The sequence below is a fragment of the Centroberyx gerrardi genome, chromosome 5 (assembly GCF_048128805.1).
Source record: "Centroberyx gerrardi isolate f3 chromosome 5, fCenGer3.hap1.cur.20231027, whole genome shotgun sequence".
NCBI classification, from domain to species: Eukaryota; Metazoa; Chordata; class Actinopteri; order Beryciformes; family Berycidae; genus Centroberyx; species Centroberyx gerrardi.
In genome coordinates this window covers 26,361,523-26,380,367 of record NC_136001.1, presented here as the reverse complement: position 1 = coordinate 26,380,367, position 18,845 = coordinate 26,361,523, and the positions used below count along the sequence as shown (strand labels likewise).

Genomic DNA, 18,845 nt, shown 5'->3' with positions numbered 1-18,845 from the left:
TACTGAGTAGAGTGGAGGCAGGACTCCGAAATATCTGGGTGTAGAGGTAAATAAGAAAGTAAACTATGAACTCCAGTCATCATAAGGTAACCACCAATATCAACAAAAATCTATTCAGAAAAGCATTAATTTCTGCTTATTTCCTGTAAAGACCCACTCTTCATATAACTCACATCAGTTTAACACTACTTACTATGATGTACACTATGACTTTACCTCATTAAGATTTATGTCACCCTAAAAAGGTGATATAAGCTCCATTACACATATATAAAAGGTGGGTAAACTAAATTCGATTGATTGATTTAATTTATTTGACAATTTTTTAATTAACAACACATGTACCATTCTTCAGACAAGCCAGTTTAGGTGGATTTACCCTCCACTGTGCCCCCGTTCATAACTTATCGTACTATGAATCTACTCGTCGAAAAGCAAATCGGTTTGATTCGTAAACAGAAAGTGAATGAGAGTTCAACAAAGTCTGTACTGATTTCATGCCATTCTCTTACGAAATAACACAAGTGTCCAACTGCCAATGTGCGGCGGAGGCTCAACTATGACCAGATGTGGACAACGACGCTGTTGTACCTAGCTGTTTGTGCAGAGAGACGGGAGGAATGTGGTCTGTCCACACACAGACAGCCAAACAAAGTTATCTGCCTGCAACATCATGAGACTAAAAGCTTCTCCTCTCCGCTCTTCACTCCCCACCACTGTTTATCTACCGCTTTCCAAGTCTGTGTGAGTGTCTGTGTGTGTGTGTGTGTGCAGGGAGATTTTATTTAGTAATCAGTCAAACCCCTGGAGACGGTCGGAGCCTCGGGATTTAGGGCCCCGTTGCCGTGGCAACCAAAAGGCCACCTGACTCCAATCACCTCAGACGTCATGTTTACACTCTCAAGACGGACAGAGAGAGAGGATAAGAGTGGAGGGATGGAGGGTGCTTAAGTACAGTATTTAACCAGGGTAAAGATAGATCGACCCAAACTGTGGCTGGATAGATAATCAATCTTTTTTAATTGCTGTCTACCGTGGATATGGCTTTCTGATTTAGAGTCTGATGCTTTGAGGTGGGCCAAAAACACTTTAAATATAAGTTCAGCGAGGTTTAAGTGGCCCTTGGGAATTTGTGTTTACCAGTGAGGAAACAAGAGCGCAATAAAAAAAAAACAGGGGCTGGTGCGGGTGTGGCCACGTCTTCATGGAAACCCTGGGGCCTCTGATCTTTATCCCACCCATGTGATGCATTCTGCACCGCCCATTCCACCTGCTGACAGGTGCAGTGGAGGTATGCTGCAGTTTCACCCTAACCTGTCTGACTGGCTCAGCTATGGGAACAGGTGCCTTCACACATATCGCTCACACACACACACACACACACACACACACACACAGGAAGACTGGTTGATGAGATGACTGTCATTTTAGGTGTTCCCACAGCGCACACTGGCGCCAGAATGGGCAATTTCTGTTTAGGGGCAGAAACGCTCCACAATGGTACATAAATATTTGAATCTTTACACGAGGAGTTGTGCAGCTTTTTATTTGCCTGGAACCCACACTGAGGGATAAACCCATGTGTCATTTTGGGTCCCAACCTACAAATTAAGAAACGCTGTTCTGCACTACTGAGCAAGTCTGAGCGCTGCTATGGCTGTAACGATTCATGAGGCTGAAGACGACTGAACTCAAACCACGATGTCTTCCACCTCTGTGTTGACGCATTCTTCTGAGTGTCCCACTTCTGTTGTGAATAACTCAGGAAGCATGCCTGACTCTGGCATGTGCCTGGACCACTAACCGACAGCGAGCCAGAGACGGTGTGATGAAGAACAGGGAAACAGCCCCGACTGGCTGGGTAGGATTCCAACCATTCCTGCTAAGGACGCAGTAAACCGGCTGGGGCTGCATGGAGGCTAATAAACACACCAGCTCACTAGCACCATGGGTGGAGTCTCACTAGGTTCCTATTGGACTTACATACTTTGCTCCTTTTCAGTGCATATCCGAAAAGGAGGGACCGCAAATTCTCTTTATCAAGCAGTATTTAAAAAGAATTTTAATGGGATGCATTCATATTTCCAACCAATAATCTCACAACTCCAAGTCAGGGAGCACTGAAACTTGGCACTTGGCATGCAGGTTTCAGGGTTTTAATAAAGTCAACACTGGTTTGTCAGTTCAGGTTCTGAACACGAGGCAATATTGAACAATGAGGCTCACTGTGTATTAAGTAGAAGTGAGAAGTGAATATGAAAAAAATAAATCAATCTCTCTCCAAACCGCCAAACTGTCGGCAGGAGTCGGGTGTCAGATGAGACCGCGATGAGCAGAGGCACCAGTATGCGGGCTGTCAATCACCGAGTCCGCACCTTTCTCATTGGCCTGTTTGTGTTTAAACACTGAGAATGGAACACGCCCCTACCGCATGTTTCATTACATCGGGACCTGAGGTGGTGCGAAATGCCCGGCCCGCTCTATAATCCATGACAGTGTCCCGACCTCTAACCATGCAGGGCAGGACAAAGAGAAAATGTCAGATCCCCTCTAAATGTCAACCAGAACAAAGAGAACGGTGGACGGAAAGGACACAATGGATGGAGGAAGTGACACACACACACGCACACACACACAGGAATTAGGGAGGGAGCATATGGGAGAGTCAGAGATAGTGAAAAAAGAATGTGCAACAGAGCTGAAGAACAACAAAATTCCCTTCAAAAAGGAGAAAAGACTTCAACAGCGGAGCTCAGTGACGTGACAATGCTGAAAATGACTCTGCTTATCACACTCAATTCTCACTCCAGTTTCCCAGCTGTTTTCTGTGATAACATTGTTCAAAAGTGCATGGTACCTTCTATGACCCTGAAGAGTCTTGGGACCTCAATTCACCACTTGTAATAAACTCCCCTCTCACAACAACAGTATCTCCAGTCATTAGGACACGACTCCACCAAGCAGGCCTGGCATGTCCTCAGCTATAACTCTGCAGTCAGCGTGACAGAAAGAGTGCGCTTGTCCAGAGTGACTCAGCAAGCAACTAGGCCACAATCCAGTTCCGACTGTCCCCTTATCAGCCCATTTACATCAAGAGGAATAGAAATCAAGCGCCCCTGAAAAAAAACAGAGTGTGTCTATGTGCACTCGGAGCCTAAGAGCCCCACAGGGAAATTAGATTCCTTGTCTAATTTATGAGCTCTGGAGCCCAGTAGAGCTTGAGGACATGGAGGAACGCCTGTGTTCGGCGGCAATCCTCTGCCTGTTTGCGCCGATGAGTCTTTAGGAAAATAGGTGATTCTCAATGTGTTAAACAGATTGGTGCAATACATCACGGGTATAGGAACTGTCATTTCACGGCGAGGTGCATCGAGTGGGGACATCAGTGGGAGGAGGCGGGGTGGGGGTCTGAGAGAGAGATCCTATAAAAAGGCGTGCTGATGTTGCATATTGCTTTTACAATGATGCGCTTGGCTAGGGAGATTCAATTCCAGAGCAGGGAAGAAAAGATGAATTCTGTTTGACAATCAGTGTGGCCCTCATTCGCGGCACGGAGTCTAATTTGATAGGCTATCTGCGGGAATGCAAGTCGCACTTGTATAAACCAGCCCAATCTTATCTCCACCACTGACAAATGAAGTCAGGTGGGTAAGTATAAGGCTGGGAAGTCAGAATATATATGATGAGGGTGTGCATTCATCACAATGGCACCGTTTCAGACAAACTAATAGCGGGCCAGGTGAAAAATTCAGTACAAAAACTTTTTTTTTTCGATAGAGCCTGCTGCCAGCTTTTCCCCAAAGTTTACTGCAAAAATGAATGATATTAATACTGAAGTACATTTCAATGATCGCTCTAAACTTCCCTGGAGTCCGTACGCCGTGACGTCCTCTTATAAAACCAGGGAGAGGAAAAACTAGACGAGCTGCAGAAGTGTAGCCTAACATTTGGCGGAGTGTGAGCCATACCGGGGCCTATAAAAACCTGTCAGTGACACACAGCAGACACCTGAGAGAGACAAACACACTGATCTGGCCCGACCGACTCTAAATCCCAGCTATGTAAACAGAGCATTCCTGAGCAGTACAGGGTGCAGTGAAACAGTATCACCATACGCATGTATGTGTGTGAGACAATACCCCTGCATACAAACCAATGCAGTCTCTGTATGCATTAAGCTTACATATTTATCCTAAGGGTATGTATCTTTAACCCTGCATGTGTGTGTGTGTGTGTGTGTGTGTGTGAGAGAGAGAGAATCCGAGTGAGCTCCAGCGATAGGAGTGCTGCATTACCAAGTGACAAATGGAATTACAGACCCAGCCCACAGAATCCCATGCTCATTTGACCCAACACGCAGCTAAAAAACACATGCCCACATGAAAGGGCTGAGAATAGCATCAACAGCATGCAATGTGCGGTAAGCCTCAACTTCACACGGCCTCTGTAAAGACCAGCGACAGTCAGTCAGCGTGCTGCTTAGCAGTCATTGGATATACTGCAAATACAGGCGTGATGACAAGTCCTGGAGGGCCTGTGTCAAGTCATAATCCTACTGTCTGTTGCAATTTCCATATGGGTATCAGATACACTCAGAGGCTAAACGGGCAAAACACCCTCACGAAAAACAACTGCATTAATCCTATAATACATTTGAGAAGGATACTATACAAACACCTCGACAAAACTATAAGCTCTTATAGGAATATTGTAGTGATACCACAGAAGATTAAAAATACCATTAAGTGACATATGGTCACTGCATAACTCACTATTGCAGTTCTACAGACACACAAAGTCCCGATAGGAATTTTATACGAATATTATAGTGTTTTTTTTGTTACAGACGCCAATGAGTAACTTTAATTTTGTTGTGCTGTCATGATCTTACCTAGATGAGATGGGACCCAATAAGCCTCTCTACTGTCAGCAGATTGTAAAATATATCCACAATTTTGTACTGCTACAAGGCATGAAGACAGATTGATGGCAACAATAGCTGTACTTCGCCTGGATGGACCGTGTGTATTGATAGTGCAGCCTAAGTTTGGTTAGTTTGTCATATAGTTGGGGGCTCCTGAATTATAGAGGCAAATGGACTCCCCACTCAAATGGTGCTTCTTCTTGTAAGCTCACTTTTCATCAGAATACCGCATCGAAGCTAATTTATACCAACTGCTCTTGGAGCAAGTGCAAGATCTTAAGTGGATTTGACTCGATGTCAAATTCACTCAGGAAGGGTACGTGTGGGGCATATGGCAAAATGAGAGAGAGAGAGAGAGAGAGAGAGAGAGAGAGAGAGAGAGAGAGAGAGAGAATTAAGGAACTTGGAATGGAGGCACCACAAAGTTCTGATTCTGCACAGTCTCAAGGCAAAGTCGCGGCGATGACATATAGTTCCTTCTTAATACAAGAAGAGGAGATTGTGGGAATTGTGGGAAAATTAGCAGCCAAGGCATGAAGATTCACTGATAAATTGTCATAATAATAGAACTTTTACTTCCTTCAATTAATTAGATAACGCTCAATAAAGAACAGACATGATTTGTAGAAAGTGATTTTCTCAAGTGCTATAAAATGTGAGAACGTTTGATGGGTATAAAGGAATGAATGTCTCACCCCTGACTGACTGAAAAAAAAGGGAAAAAAGAGTGAGGCAGGGGTCACAAAATATCAGTCTTTCTTTTAGGTTTTGAACAATAAAGCCTCCAAGCTCAAACCCTAGGTCTATTATCGGAAATGTGACCAAGCCCCGCCACAACTGATGCTTAATGCCAGTTATTGTTTTGGCTTTTTACCCCGACATCGTTCCTTAATATATGTATTGTTACAGAAATATCTGATAAGGGATGTATTTGTATTTAGTCTTTGTTTAATGTGCGTTTGTGGTTCAGATCATGCTCTCCATTTGAATACATTGAAGGAACATAAGAGAATAGGGTGGGTCAGCTGCCAGCGCTGACCTGACCTATGGGGTGTGCTGGAGTTGCCACGGAAACAGGCCACTTCATCGCTGTCAATCACGTCAGGAGACTAGCCATTAGCGTCCTCCGCTAATGCCAACCGTGGAGAGAGAAGACGGACACTCAGACACTTCATCCGTCACCAGTGACCTCTTAATTAAGACTCAATCATTTTTCTGTCTTTGCTAATTAGTCTCTGCTTGTCTAATTAAGATCCTATCAGTAAGCTTTTACATTTTACTCACTGGATTGGTTAGATGAGGCCTGTGGCATGTTATTGTATATAGCAATGACTAACGACTGTACAGATTGATTATGGCTGTGAAAAATGAGGAAAAACTCTGTCTACTGTGGTTTTCATATGTGTACTGACCTTTATGTTCCATTATGAAACACCCACATACGCCCACACACCCACACACCCACACACACACAGTGGGAAAGCATAACTTTGTGCTACCATGGTGCTTGGTGCTACCACGGTTATCCGAGCAGGCAACCCTGGCTGTGCGTGTCCACATCAGTCTTGGATCAGATGGCATTTACAAATTATTCTTAGCATTTTTCCTTAGCTTTGTTTCTTTTGACTTGTATTCTACTTATTAACCACGTCATGACAATGTGGATAGTGTCAGACAAGTTGTTAATCGCAGAAAAATAGCCTGACTATAACTGACAGTCTAAGCTCTCTGGCCGTCATTGTATTGTGCTGTGTGCCCAAGCCCATTTAGTATGCCCAGAGGGTAAAAAAAAAAAAAGATGTGAGGAATAATTTACAAAAACTATTTGACTCGCGTCTGGTCCACACTAGCGGTCTCGCTCTTAAACAGTCATTAGAGAGGTGTTGATGAAGCAGTGAGTCTGCCTCCATGTTCACAGCCAGTACTTGGCCCCTAAAGGCTGATAAAAGAACCAGAGCAAGGCTGGACTTGCTCGGAGACATGCTTTGGGGAAAACTACTATTTCACTACGGGTGTACAAAACTAATCTAATCTGTATTCAGAGTTATCTGTCCTTTTGCCTTGTTGGAGCTTTTACTTTGCTTCTCACCTGAAGAGCAAACAGAGAAGTGAAGAGGTTTAAATCATAGAAATTAGTTAAAGGATAAGGCTGGTGTTTTTTAGTCTCGTCCATGCAGCCGGTGCCCAATGAAGCCTCATGTCCCAGCAGCCATAGAACTCCATTGTATTAAAAAAACTATTAAAAACACGTCAAAGAGCCATGCCGTTGCTCTGGGCAACATATTTCATCATCACGATGCACCAGGCCAGCCGACTTTCTCCTCAAACAACTTAATAAGCCGGCTGTAAACACTTTGCGATCTCAGGAAAGTAGTTCCATAGCACCGAAAATAGTCCCCGGCGTGATGAAGAATTTGTTCCCATTTGAATTTGATTTGGTAATAACTACAACAGTCTGACTTTTCATGGTAACAGTTAGCGATTTTTTAAATGTAAACTATGTCTTTGTGAGCTGTATTTCAAGGTTTTTAGCTTATAATTGGAGCCAATGACTTCCAGGTTGACGGCTAAAAACGGAACGTGGGAAGTCAGAAAGTAACGGGAGCAGAGCAAACGCATTGTTGATTTTGTTATTTTCATAGGATTTGTTGACGGTAAGCAATGCATTAAAAAACACCAGCCTTATCCTTTAACATAAACTCTTTCAAAAGTTGGTTAAGCCGGGCACACACTACACGAGTTGAAGCCTAATTTAGCTGTCCCAGACAAGTTTCTGAGATCCGAGACAAAATGTCCATGTCACAACCGACTCAGCCATCAGTGCATGCAGCCATCACCGAAAGTCATTAAGTTTGAGCGGGTCAGAGAAGCAGTCTCACCCGGTCTTTGAGCTGTCTCAGACATCCCAAGGTTTTCAAACATGTTTGATTTTGTCTGCAACACTCTTGTAGTGTGAGATATGTAAAATTCTGTGTGCACATCACTAAAATGGGTGAGGCAAGAAACTACAGGAAAGAAGGTTGTTGAATGTGAGCGGTAGAGAGATTCATGTAGTGTGTGCCCGGCTTTAGGGAACGCACAAGTGTATTGGATGCAGAGTCCTCGCAGAGCACTAGGCGTTCGGACTCAGGTTAGCTCTGATAACCGTTACACACTGTATCACTTGGCCCTTAGCTGCTAACCAGTTATTACTGAGCATCCATCAGCACTGGGAGGCCACCTGCGATGCCGATGACATAGCCACATCCCTCCTGCCATCGCAACAGATTACCAAAGTCATTTGGTGCCCTGACACTTTCCAGCTAACCGCGGGGCACACATGCTTTCGCAATCAAAGCCGGTTCAAGCGCTGGTCTCCATCACACAGACCTATATTTCCAGATACCAGAGCTGGAGGCGCCTCCTTCACTGTGCGCACACCATGCACACACACACAACATGATGCGGACACGAGAAGACATATAGATTACACACAAACATTTCACAAACACTATCATTCCTTTCCAGGTTATTTGCAGTGACAGCTAGGCTCCTAAACTAATAGCAAATTTCGATTCATTACTGACATGTGCAGGGAGTAAATGTCAAGGGGCCTCAGAGTGAGTGCGATAATGCCTGATTGACTATAAACACATCAATTAGTAAAACACTTCCTGGAAGAGCACCACCAACATTGAGTTTGTCATTTCCTACACATAAACACTAACACATGCTGCCAATCTGTCTCCCCTTCTCCAAATCTGGTGCTCTTCCCCCCGCCCCCCCCAGCCCCCAGCCCCCAGCCCCCAGCCCCCAGCCTCTCCCTTGATAGTGACTACCACCCACAGAAAGCAGTCCTCAACGCTTCGACACACACTGTCATCCATAACTGCCGTGAAGTGACCTGCTGGAAGATTCTTTTCATTAGGAGACTTAAGCAGAGAAGGGGGTGGGGGTGGGGGGGGGGTGCTCTGCCTGAACCCGGTTCAGAATGGGCTGCCCCTTAATGAGAGCCGTCACAACTCCCATATTCACATGACAAAGAGCGCAGAGAGAATAGATGAAGACTTGAGAGGGGAGAGATAAAGAGCGGAGACGAGATGAATAGAGGGAGAAAAGATGACGAGGAGGAGGAAAAGGAGGAGGAGGAGCAGGGCCGTGTGGCTCGGCGAGGCCATTGTTGTGTGCCACATAATTGCCATTGGCAGGAGTTTGTGTGTGTGCGTGTGTGTGTGTGTGTTGTCTGCTTGCTGCGACAGACAACAGACTCATGTCTAAATCCTCTTAATCTAAACCCATAGATACCCCCTTGTTTTGTCTGTGTGCCTGTGTGCCTGTGTGTGTGTGTGTGTGTGTGTGCGCACATGTGTGTGAGTAAGCTTCCGATGAACTTTACATTAATGGGATTTGTGTAATCAGACCCTGGGGCCCCGGCCAGAACATAATTAAAGGTAAAGAAACGAAAAAAAGAGAAAATTCTAAAGGGGAAATAAAACAAACACCGGTATCTCCAGGAGCCTGAGAGATAACGTACAGACAGATTTTCTGGGTGCAACCGCAAACAAGAAAGAAACCAAGCCCACAATTAGCTTTAATGACAACAAATTAAATTAACTCTACGTAAGCCTTTGTCTTTAGGTTTTCTCTTCAATCTCTTCAATATGCTACGAAGAACATTCCAGAAAGATGAGATGGAACTACGGATGTAAAAGCACTATGCTATGTTTCCTTCTGTAGAGACAGCAGCTGAATTAAGATACAAAACTTTCTGACATTTTCAAGGCACTGGCAGCAAGGAGCACTTTTTCCTCAGTCATATCTCCATGCAGCTAGGCCTAGTCTGCCATATTAATAATGCCTACAGCCTCTCCCACTCCCATCACTTTGCTTCCTGGTTGCTTTGTGCCCGCTGGAGGCAGAAGCACATCTCATCTGAGTTTAACAGCAGCAGAGCTGACAGAAGACTTGGCCACGTCAGCCTGTGTGGCACACGCACACACACCAACAGACACACACCAACAGACGCACGCACGCACACACACACACACACACACACACCGCTGCTATCTCCAGGCATGCATATGATCCCATTCCTGACTTAACACAGGACAAGGAACAGAGCTGCCTACGCTCAAAGACTGTAAAGACTGTGCACAATGAAGGATGGCAGAGTGAGTATGAAGCTTAAGCGAACTCTGATGTGACAGTGGGTCGGGGTCTTCTACCCTGGTACAACATTTCAGCACACAGCCACAGCTACTGCATTTAAATTTCGCAGCATTCGTGTTCAGTACTACTTGCTATAGCTAGTCATTCTTAGGTTGAATGACAAATGCGATGCACTAAACCCGAGAAAAAAAAAAAGCTTGATGCTAAAAAGCCGTAGTGGCTGAAACAACACGCTTATTTTCAGCATCTTAACGCTCCGTAAAAAAGCCTTTGATTAAAATGTGTAGCTGCTCTGGGGTTGTAGGCTAATGACGCTAACGTTGAGCATCGCCGTACCTCCCAGCCGGGGGATTATGCTAACCAGACAGCCGGACTGACAGTGCGGGAATAAGCGGAGGCCTTGTGAGTAGATTTGTCAAGTCATCCTACGCTTTGGGTGGGTTAACGGACACTTTGGGAACTGAAACCGAGACGACCAGATATTCAGCTTGGGGATGATTTGTGTGTTCCGACACTCAAAAAGGACTCGCCGTTTCATCATCTGACAGGGTAAAGAAAGCAAAATGTGGAACAAATTACTTTGCCCTGCGTATCCTTAAGGGTTGACCATTGAGGGAACAGACTGTTGACAGATTTTCTTAGCATTGGTTCAGAATTAGACTGGTTTTGAATGGTTCACAAGGGCACAATGTGTTATGAAAACGCAATAGCCTTGAACACAGCTTGCGACCACATTATGATCTCTTTATCCACTTCCTTGATAACCTTGTTACCAGGCCAACAGCAACAATTGCCATAGAAACCTATATAGAAGCTTAAATTGCCAATGGAGGCCATAATGATGGCCGTTCACATAAAAAGCAATTCAACCTGAGTGATGTAGTTCAAGTGACACAGTTGCGATAGGGAAATGTGCACCTGTTAGACAATGCACAGACCTGGAGAACAGGTTGTGTCTCTTTGGTTCTGCTGTTCGGTGACATTTCAATGGACATTTCATTCTAATAATAGAACTTTTAGGGCTCCAAACTTTTGTGTGGCATCTAATTGAGAAACCTGACCTGACCTAAATCTCGATGCGTTCCTGAACTAACAGCGTATGTGTGTATGAGTGATTTAAGGCTGTCATTTGCAAGACGTGATTGCGATAAACTCTGACAGCTTCAGCTCTGTTTGCACAGGAACAACAGCGGCCCTCTTACTGTTCTTTGTGCCATAAAGCAATACAGCAATTTTTCTGCTAAATCAGATCCAGTGGCACACAACGTAAAATGCGGCGTAGAGGCCGGTAGAGGCTGCCCATCTTCTCTGCCAGGGTCTCATTTGTTTAGGGTGATATGTGGTAATAATTCATTGATGTTAAATTGCTACAGGTTTATCTGATCCTATCCTTAAAAACCTTGTTAACCATGTGAGGAGAATGGACAAGAGCGGTCTTCAAGTGAAAGGAAGGGGAGCTGGGATGTGACGGTCCGCTCTGCCTCCCCGCCCCACTAAACTCTCCATTGTAAATTAGTTGGCCTTTCTCTTCCTCTGACAGAGTGTGTAACTGCAAGTGCCAAGTGTGACCGATCCCCATTCACGCTCGATACAACAGGCTGCACTTGAGCTAATCAGGAAGAGAAAGACGATCCTGCAATGAACAGGAGGAAGAGAGTGTGTGTGTGTGTGTGTGTGTGTCTGTATGCCTCTTTAGTGGAATCACAAAAAAGCACCGCATTAGTGAGACAACAACATTTCATGGTCTATTTAGTTGGTAACTGGGTGTCCCTCCAGTGTATTTAAATACAGTGCATAAGCTGGGCACAGAGACACACACACACACACACACACACACACACACAAATAAAACTTAAAGCAAGCACACTGCTTACACTATACACATGTGAATTCTATCTCTGCCTCTCTCTCTTTCTCTCTCTCACACACACACACACACACACACACACACACACACACACACTCACATACACACCCTCAAATTGAAGCCAGAGATCTTTCCTAAAACCAGGCTAGGAGAGGAAGTGAAGTCGTTCCACTGCTGTCAGAGAATACAAAGGTAGGAGAAGGGCGGGGGGTGAGGAGGGGTGTCCGACTTCCTGCTGAGAGAGAGGAAATAAACACTTCCATATGCAACGCTTGCCAGAAACACTCACTCTCACACTCTCCGTCTCCCTGACACACATACACACGGAGCCTGGAGTTAATACAGTAATACAGCGCTGTAAATTTGAGCGGGAGAGGCCTAGTTAGCAACTCGCGCTGCCGTACGAAAGAGAGAACACTTTCTGCTTGCAGAAATTTACAGCGGAGTCCAGACCCGGCGAGAAGGCATCGTTCATCACACCAGCTCCACAATATGATGCAGCTAGGACAAAAAAAAAAAAAAAAAGACACACACACACTGGCGCTCTGCAAGTGAACAAGCCTGGCTCTCTTCTTCTGCATAAAGAGTGACTGAGAAAAGTGCCTGTTCAAGTGCATTTTTCGAAGTCTCTCTCATACATTCCCAGAATCCCCCATCCGTGATTAGTCTGCATGGGATAAAGCAGGGCTGACACAACATACCTGCTGGGGAAACCCTGAACTCCGGGCCGGGGTGCCGTTTTTCATGTCCATAAACACACACATGCATACACACACGTTTGTATTGCTATACTTGTGAAGACCTTCATTGGCTACATTCGTTCTCTAACCTTAACCCTCACCACTACATGACTAATTCTAATCTTAACCCTAAACCCAAGCCCTGATCCTAAAATGGTCCCGTTAAAGAAGTGAGGACTGGCAAAATGTCCTCACTATGTAGGATTTTCATCATTTATCAGATGTCTATCCTTGTAAGGACATAGAAGAGCACACACACACACACACATCCTACAACAAAAATCTCTTTTGGGCGAAAGAATACAAAAGTCCAGATTGAAGAGTATTGTCCATATATGTTAGTGAGCTTTGAGACCATACCACATTGTTTAAACAGATTGAGAAACATGCCTAAAAGTTGCTGTGTTGTGGATTGCACCTCCAGCAAGTGTCAAAATCCCAATCTCTGGTTCTCAGAAACATTAGCAGTGTACTGCTAGCTTGCCATCTAGCTATCGAGTGGGTGGCTGCTTGGCCAGTGGATTCTTTGAGGGAGGGAGACTGAGGCGGCATGAAGGCTGACCTATTAACCTTCATTTTTCCATATATCACAAACACTCAAGTTCAGACAGGGTTGCACAATAATCTAAAGGCATGTCTTTCTTAATCTACTTAATTTAGTGACCCAAAACTCAAATGGACTAATCAAACTCCTCCAATGAAAACAAAATACACTGATAACAATACAGTCTTCCACTTTCTATCCCCCAAGTACAGGCGGAGCCGTGACGCATCACCAAAATGTAGCGCCGGTCTGATCTATTAACTCGCCCAGTGTGTGTACAAACACTGGGGAGAGCATGACAGGCAGTTACACTAATCTGCTCTCACAGTAAAACCTCTGTTTGTCCCTGTGTGTGTGTGTGTGTGTGTGTGTGTGTGCGTTTGTGCATCAGTGTGTGTTACCCTCTGATCACTTTGCATATGTAGAGCAGTAGGCCATCTTCTCGTGAAGATTATCCACAAAGAAGTTCCGGGGGTTTATCCGATTGACAAATTTGATCGTAACATGTGCACTTCTGTTTGTAAATACGGCACACTGTTGTGAAACACGGCATGCTGTTCTGTCACTGTGGCACAGCTCCTTCTGCGAGGGCCAGTTTAAGACTGAAGTATAACTCTGTGTAAGGACAATAAAAAGGTGATTGTCTGTGTGAAGGTCAGTAGCTGCTTGTTGAAAAGGGTCAGGAGTGAGAATGTGTTTCTGTTTGTGTGTTTGTCTGAAACATCCCTTCATTACATAATCCAGTTAGTGATTTTCCCACAGCTTCTGCCTGGATCAATACGGACTAAAGTGACCATTTCACGGCTCCGGTTCGGTGGCAGTGCTGAGGGTGTGAGTGTTTTGCAGTGTGTGCAAATCTTGTTCTTTTTTTTTTACACAATACCTCCCAATGAAACCCTAAGCAAACATTACAATCTCTGCAGTAGTATCGGTTAGAGCCTCTTATCAGCTCAGCACTCAGACTATAAATGCCCCGTGTGTGTGTGTGTGTGTGTGTGTGTGTGTCCGTATGTGTGTGTGCGCTAACTTGACTGAGGAGAGTGTTGAAACGCTCCGACATCACACTTTTCAACACGTCTCTTTATACTGTTGGCGGTCAGCACCAACAGAAGGCATCATGAATATCAGAGAGCCAATACACTGCGGCAATAAATCTCCTCATATCTCACTTTATTAAAACTGTGAAAATGGCACAAGCTCCGGGTAAAATTAGGTCACTTAGATTTTACAGATGGCCCTTGTTGCCAAGCATATTTTCCCAATTAAGGCTGATTAGGGAGGGAAATTCCCAGACAGCGTGAATTATTAAAAATTGGAAATGGAATCTGATCATGTGACGTTGTATGGCGGTGACACCCGCCGTCCCCAGATGGGTTGTGGAAAAGGGGAGCAGGAAGCCCCGGGACTGCTGATTGGCTCAGAGAGAACTGAGTTTCCTCATATTGTCTACAGTCATTACACACTGCAGAGGGAATGGAGGAGGGGGGGGGGGGGGGGGGGTGTGTAGCTAACACTGAAGGTAATGAAACAAGACCAATACAGTGCTTGGAAGAACTACGTATTGTTTCAACCAACTTAAGATGTCATACTTCACAATGATGTATGCCTATATCCTATGTGCATAGTAAGGCTGTTACTGCAGCAGTAGTTTGTTCCCATTTGCGCTTATACATAATTTAGTGCCGTTTGTAAAAGTCAGCAATGCAGAGATATTTCCACTTGTGCGTAACAAAATTAAAAGTGCTACATGTAGCATTTTTAAACATCAATTTCTCATTAACAAATTAATAGTGGAATACAGGGGTATTATTACGGTAAACCAGGGGTGAGCAATCATGTCCCTTGGAGGGCCGAGAGCATGCAGGTTTTATTCTAACCCATTCCAACACTACACCAGGTGGTTTCACTGATTAATAATCATCAACCTGAGAGGAGGATAATCTAATTAATCAGTGAAATCACCTTGTGTAGTCTTTGGTTGGAATGATAACCTGCACTCTCGGCCCTCCCAGCTGCACGATCGCCCAGCCCTGCTGTAAACAAATGAGACCATGATCAAAACGACTGGCAGCCGCTCTCTGAAGTCAGTGGCATTGTTAGTGATAGCGTTGCTCAAAATTAAGACCACATTTCCCATTTCTTTCTGATGGCACATGATGTAAAACACAGGTAGAGGCTGCCAGTCTTCTTGGCAATGGTCTCATTTGTTTGCAGTAAATATACTAATGTCTCAAAATTAATATGGCAATGATGAATGATGTTAAAATGTTGCACGGTGCACCTTTAAAAAGCCTGGTAAACCTCCTGAACAGGCCTGGCCTATATTGCCGCCAGTGTTCACAAGGTTATAAATATGTGAAATTGTCCTTGAAGAGTGGCTGCTCTTTTGTCTGCCTCTATAGGAAGTTGCTGTGGCCCTGGCTGGCTCTGAGCATCCCCTCAGCAGTCTGCTTTGCCACGCTGGGAGCCTGTCAGAGTGGCTCAGTGTCAAACTGCATGGCCTTGCTGAGTCAAGCTGACCATGAACTGGTCAGACCGGCCACACTAGCCTGATGTTCATGTTCCTGTTATCTGCTGGAAAAAAAAAAACCTTGGTTCTGGCTAGCCTATATGAGGAGTCAATAGATGTAGCCCTAATGGATACTGCCAAAAAAAAGGCCCAGACATAAAAGGCCCAGGCTGAGCCAGACTTTGCTGAGCATCCATCTCTTTAGTAGTCGAGTGTATTTCCAAAGGGGACATATAATGTGTCTGGTATTCAATAGTGATTTGATAGTGACCTTATCCTAAGTTGTGGTATATTTCATCTCCTATGTCATCATCACTATGATATTCCTAGAATATTCTGATAATAGTAGCTATATAAGTTTTACTTTGATATTTATATGGCATCCTTTTAAAATGTACTACAGGATTACTATAGTTTTATTTGTAAGCCCATTAAAAAGGAATGGGATATGTTGCACCTGTAAAGATACGATTACTTTAAGTGTTGAATGTCAGTTATGTGGAAGATGATGGCGAATGTAATAGGCTCACATTTGGTACCATTTCTGAAGTATTCAGATTTCATCTAGGGTTAAGGTTACAGAGGGAAAAGGAAGCATGATAAACAAAGTGTGTGCGCTTATGTTGTTTTCATCACTAGCCCCGACACGTGCCAGATAACTTCACGCCAAAGTCCATTCAAAAATCCGACAATTTAACGTGGCCTTGCTAATCAGTTCTTCGATTCAGCTACGTAGCCTAACTCACAAAATATGACTCAATACCTTTTCTGAATTGTTAACATGCACGCTTCAATTCGATAAATTGCATATATTTCACCGGGCAGCACTTATTTCAATAAAATATCAACTTTAATATTGGTTGACACAACTCGTCCCCTCCCACCTCCCTGTATTTTTGGCAGAAGACTGTGGGAATAAGAAACGAACCCATATTAAAAGTTGAGATTTTACTAATATTAAGAGCTACTTTGTGGATTGCATGTAAACCGAATTGAAGGGTGGCTCCTATTGGTTAAGAAAATGACTTTAGTCGTTTTTCTAAGCTATGTTCCTTTCCCGAAAAGCAAGGCGAATTGAAAGGCCAATTTTATGAATGAGGTTTGGCGTGACGGCGGGGGTTACCATCACCGGAGCGCACGCTGCGGGGCGCCGCTGCCTCTTCCAGTCCTTACCTTGTCTGACAGTTTTCAACCTGACGGGACCTTTGCAGTTCTTTATTACTGTCTGCACGTCGTACAGCGGCAATCCGGATATCGAGAGGTTCTCCACTTCCAGCAGCAATTCCCCCTCGGTTAATTTCCCACTTTTGTAAACCACTACATCCTCGTTAACTTGCCCGATGTAGGCGAACTCTCCGTTCTCCGCGCCGCCGCGCAGTGGCACATTCAAGTCACCGCGGGCATCTTTACAAACGGAGCACTCGTTCACTTTGGAGGTCCAGTGGTTTTTCTTTAGCACGGGTTTGGACATTGTGAACAGTATAATCCGACACCTAACAGGTGGTCTCTCCGACCGGGTTCAGGAACAGACAGCAGCAGTGCGTCTCAGAAAGTAGATATGTATCCGAATCAGGCGCAGCAAACTTTCTTTCTCTTCCACAGAAGCATGAGTGCGTCTGACAGTATTCTTCTCCCACAGTTGTCCTGCAGGGAGAAATCAAGCCATTCCTGTCCGCTCGACGACTTCAAAAGGACTCCTTAGTGTGTAGATATTGTTTTTCCTCATCTTAACATCTCTGCCGTTTAATCCCCTTTATCGATGTCATCTTACATCTGCCACGGTCCCACTCGCGTCTGTGGTGTCCGCTTATTAAATCCACTCAGTTCTTCGTACAAACTCACTTTGAATGGGGTTTCTTTTCCCCAATTAACGGCGACCGGACTCCTCTTCCGTATCCGGTGACTTTGTCGGTGGTTTGACACCGTCCAGGCTCCTTCAAGCAGGTACAACGTTGTTGTGTGTTTTGCTGAATCTCATTCCCACTCTGTGAGCTGCTGTGGCGTTGAGGATGTGTTGCTGCTCAAGTGCTGCCTTCACTTGCTGTGTGAATTTTCACGATTCCAAGATGAGCGCGAACATGAACGTCCCAACAAAGTGGTAATATGTTTAAATAGGACTTGGAAAGTGGGAATTTTCAATGATAGTCGAGTTGTCGAGATGTGACGTTTAGGGGGCGTGTCTTGACGGGAAAATGGGGGTAGCATGGAGGCCATGTCAACAGCTGATGGCAAAAGTATGTATTTTTAATATTGTATGTTATTGTTTATCATTCTGCGTAAATAATCAGTATTTGTATATGTTTTGTTTTCATTCTGTGTAACTTCTATTGGCCTTGCTGTTTTGTTTTTAATAAATTAATTTAAACATCAATTACATGCCTGATTATTATTTATTTATGGCTATTAAATTCATAGTATATATCATACTCCAAAGTATTGAACTGTTGTACATTCTAAAAAAAAAAAAACATGGTAAACATAATGCTTTTCTGAAAATATAATTGATCTTTGTTTATTTGGGTGGGCGTTTGCTTTATGATGATCATCGACTGGAGGTCATCATTTACCCATCTTTTTATTTACCACTACATCACTGTTTCTGGCTAAAAGCATTTGTGAATGTAAGGAATTTTTTTAACTTTGCGCGTTGGGAAGTCGGAGCTTACGAGGAGCACTTGAAGGTAGCCATAGTCAGTAAGCGCATGCGCGCTGGTCTTTCCAGAGGCGAGAGGGATATCCTGGATACTCCTACAGTATTACAGGGTCCTAAAGAGCCTCTGGATGACTCTTCTCTGCAACTATCACAGGCAACTGATGCTTTAAATCAGGGCTTGGGGTCAATTCATGTTTATTTCCATCAGTTCAAAACATGAATTTGAAATATAAATCTACAATTCACTCATTGTGTATAACATATACTGCCAGTTATGTATTTATAAACTGGACATAATCCTATCTTCCTAGAGCAAACATTTGCTTCAGACATTTCAAATCCCACTAAATTAAACAGATCTAATAAAGGTGTGTATTTGCATGGTAAATAAAAGCACCGCCATCACTTGAGCTTAATACTGAAATAAAATTAGTCATGGATTCAACAGGCTTGATGTGAT

General features: G+C 44.2%; 1 protein-coding gene across 8 annotated transcripts in view; it reads right to left on the bottom strand.

Moving 5' to 3' along the window:
* magi1b (membrane associated guanylate kinase, WW and PDZ domain containing 1b) overlaps positions 1-17,706 on the bottom strand; it is a 145,837-nt gene extending 128,131 nt beyond the window's left edge. For all 8 annotated transcript variants that reach the window (XM_078283351.1, XM_078283355.1, XM_078283353.1 and 5 more), the window contains exon 1: positions 16,906-17,706. In XM_078283351.1, coding sequence (XP_078139477.1) covers positions 16,906-17,203 — 298 coding nt within the window. In that variant the 5' untranslated portion in view covers positions 17,204-17,706. The remainder of the gene's footprint in view (positions 1-16,905) is intronic.
* Between the last annotated feature and the right edge of the window lie 1,139 nt (positions 17,707-18,845).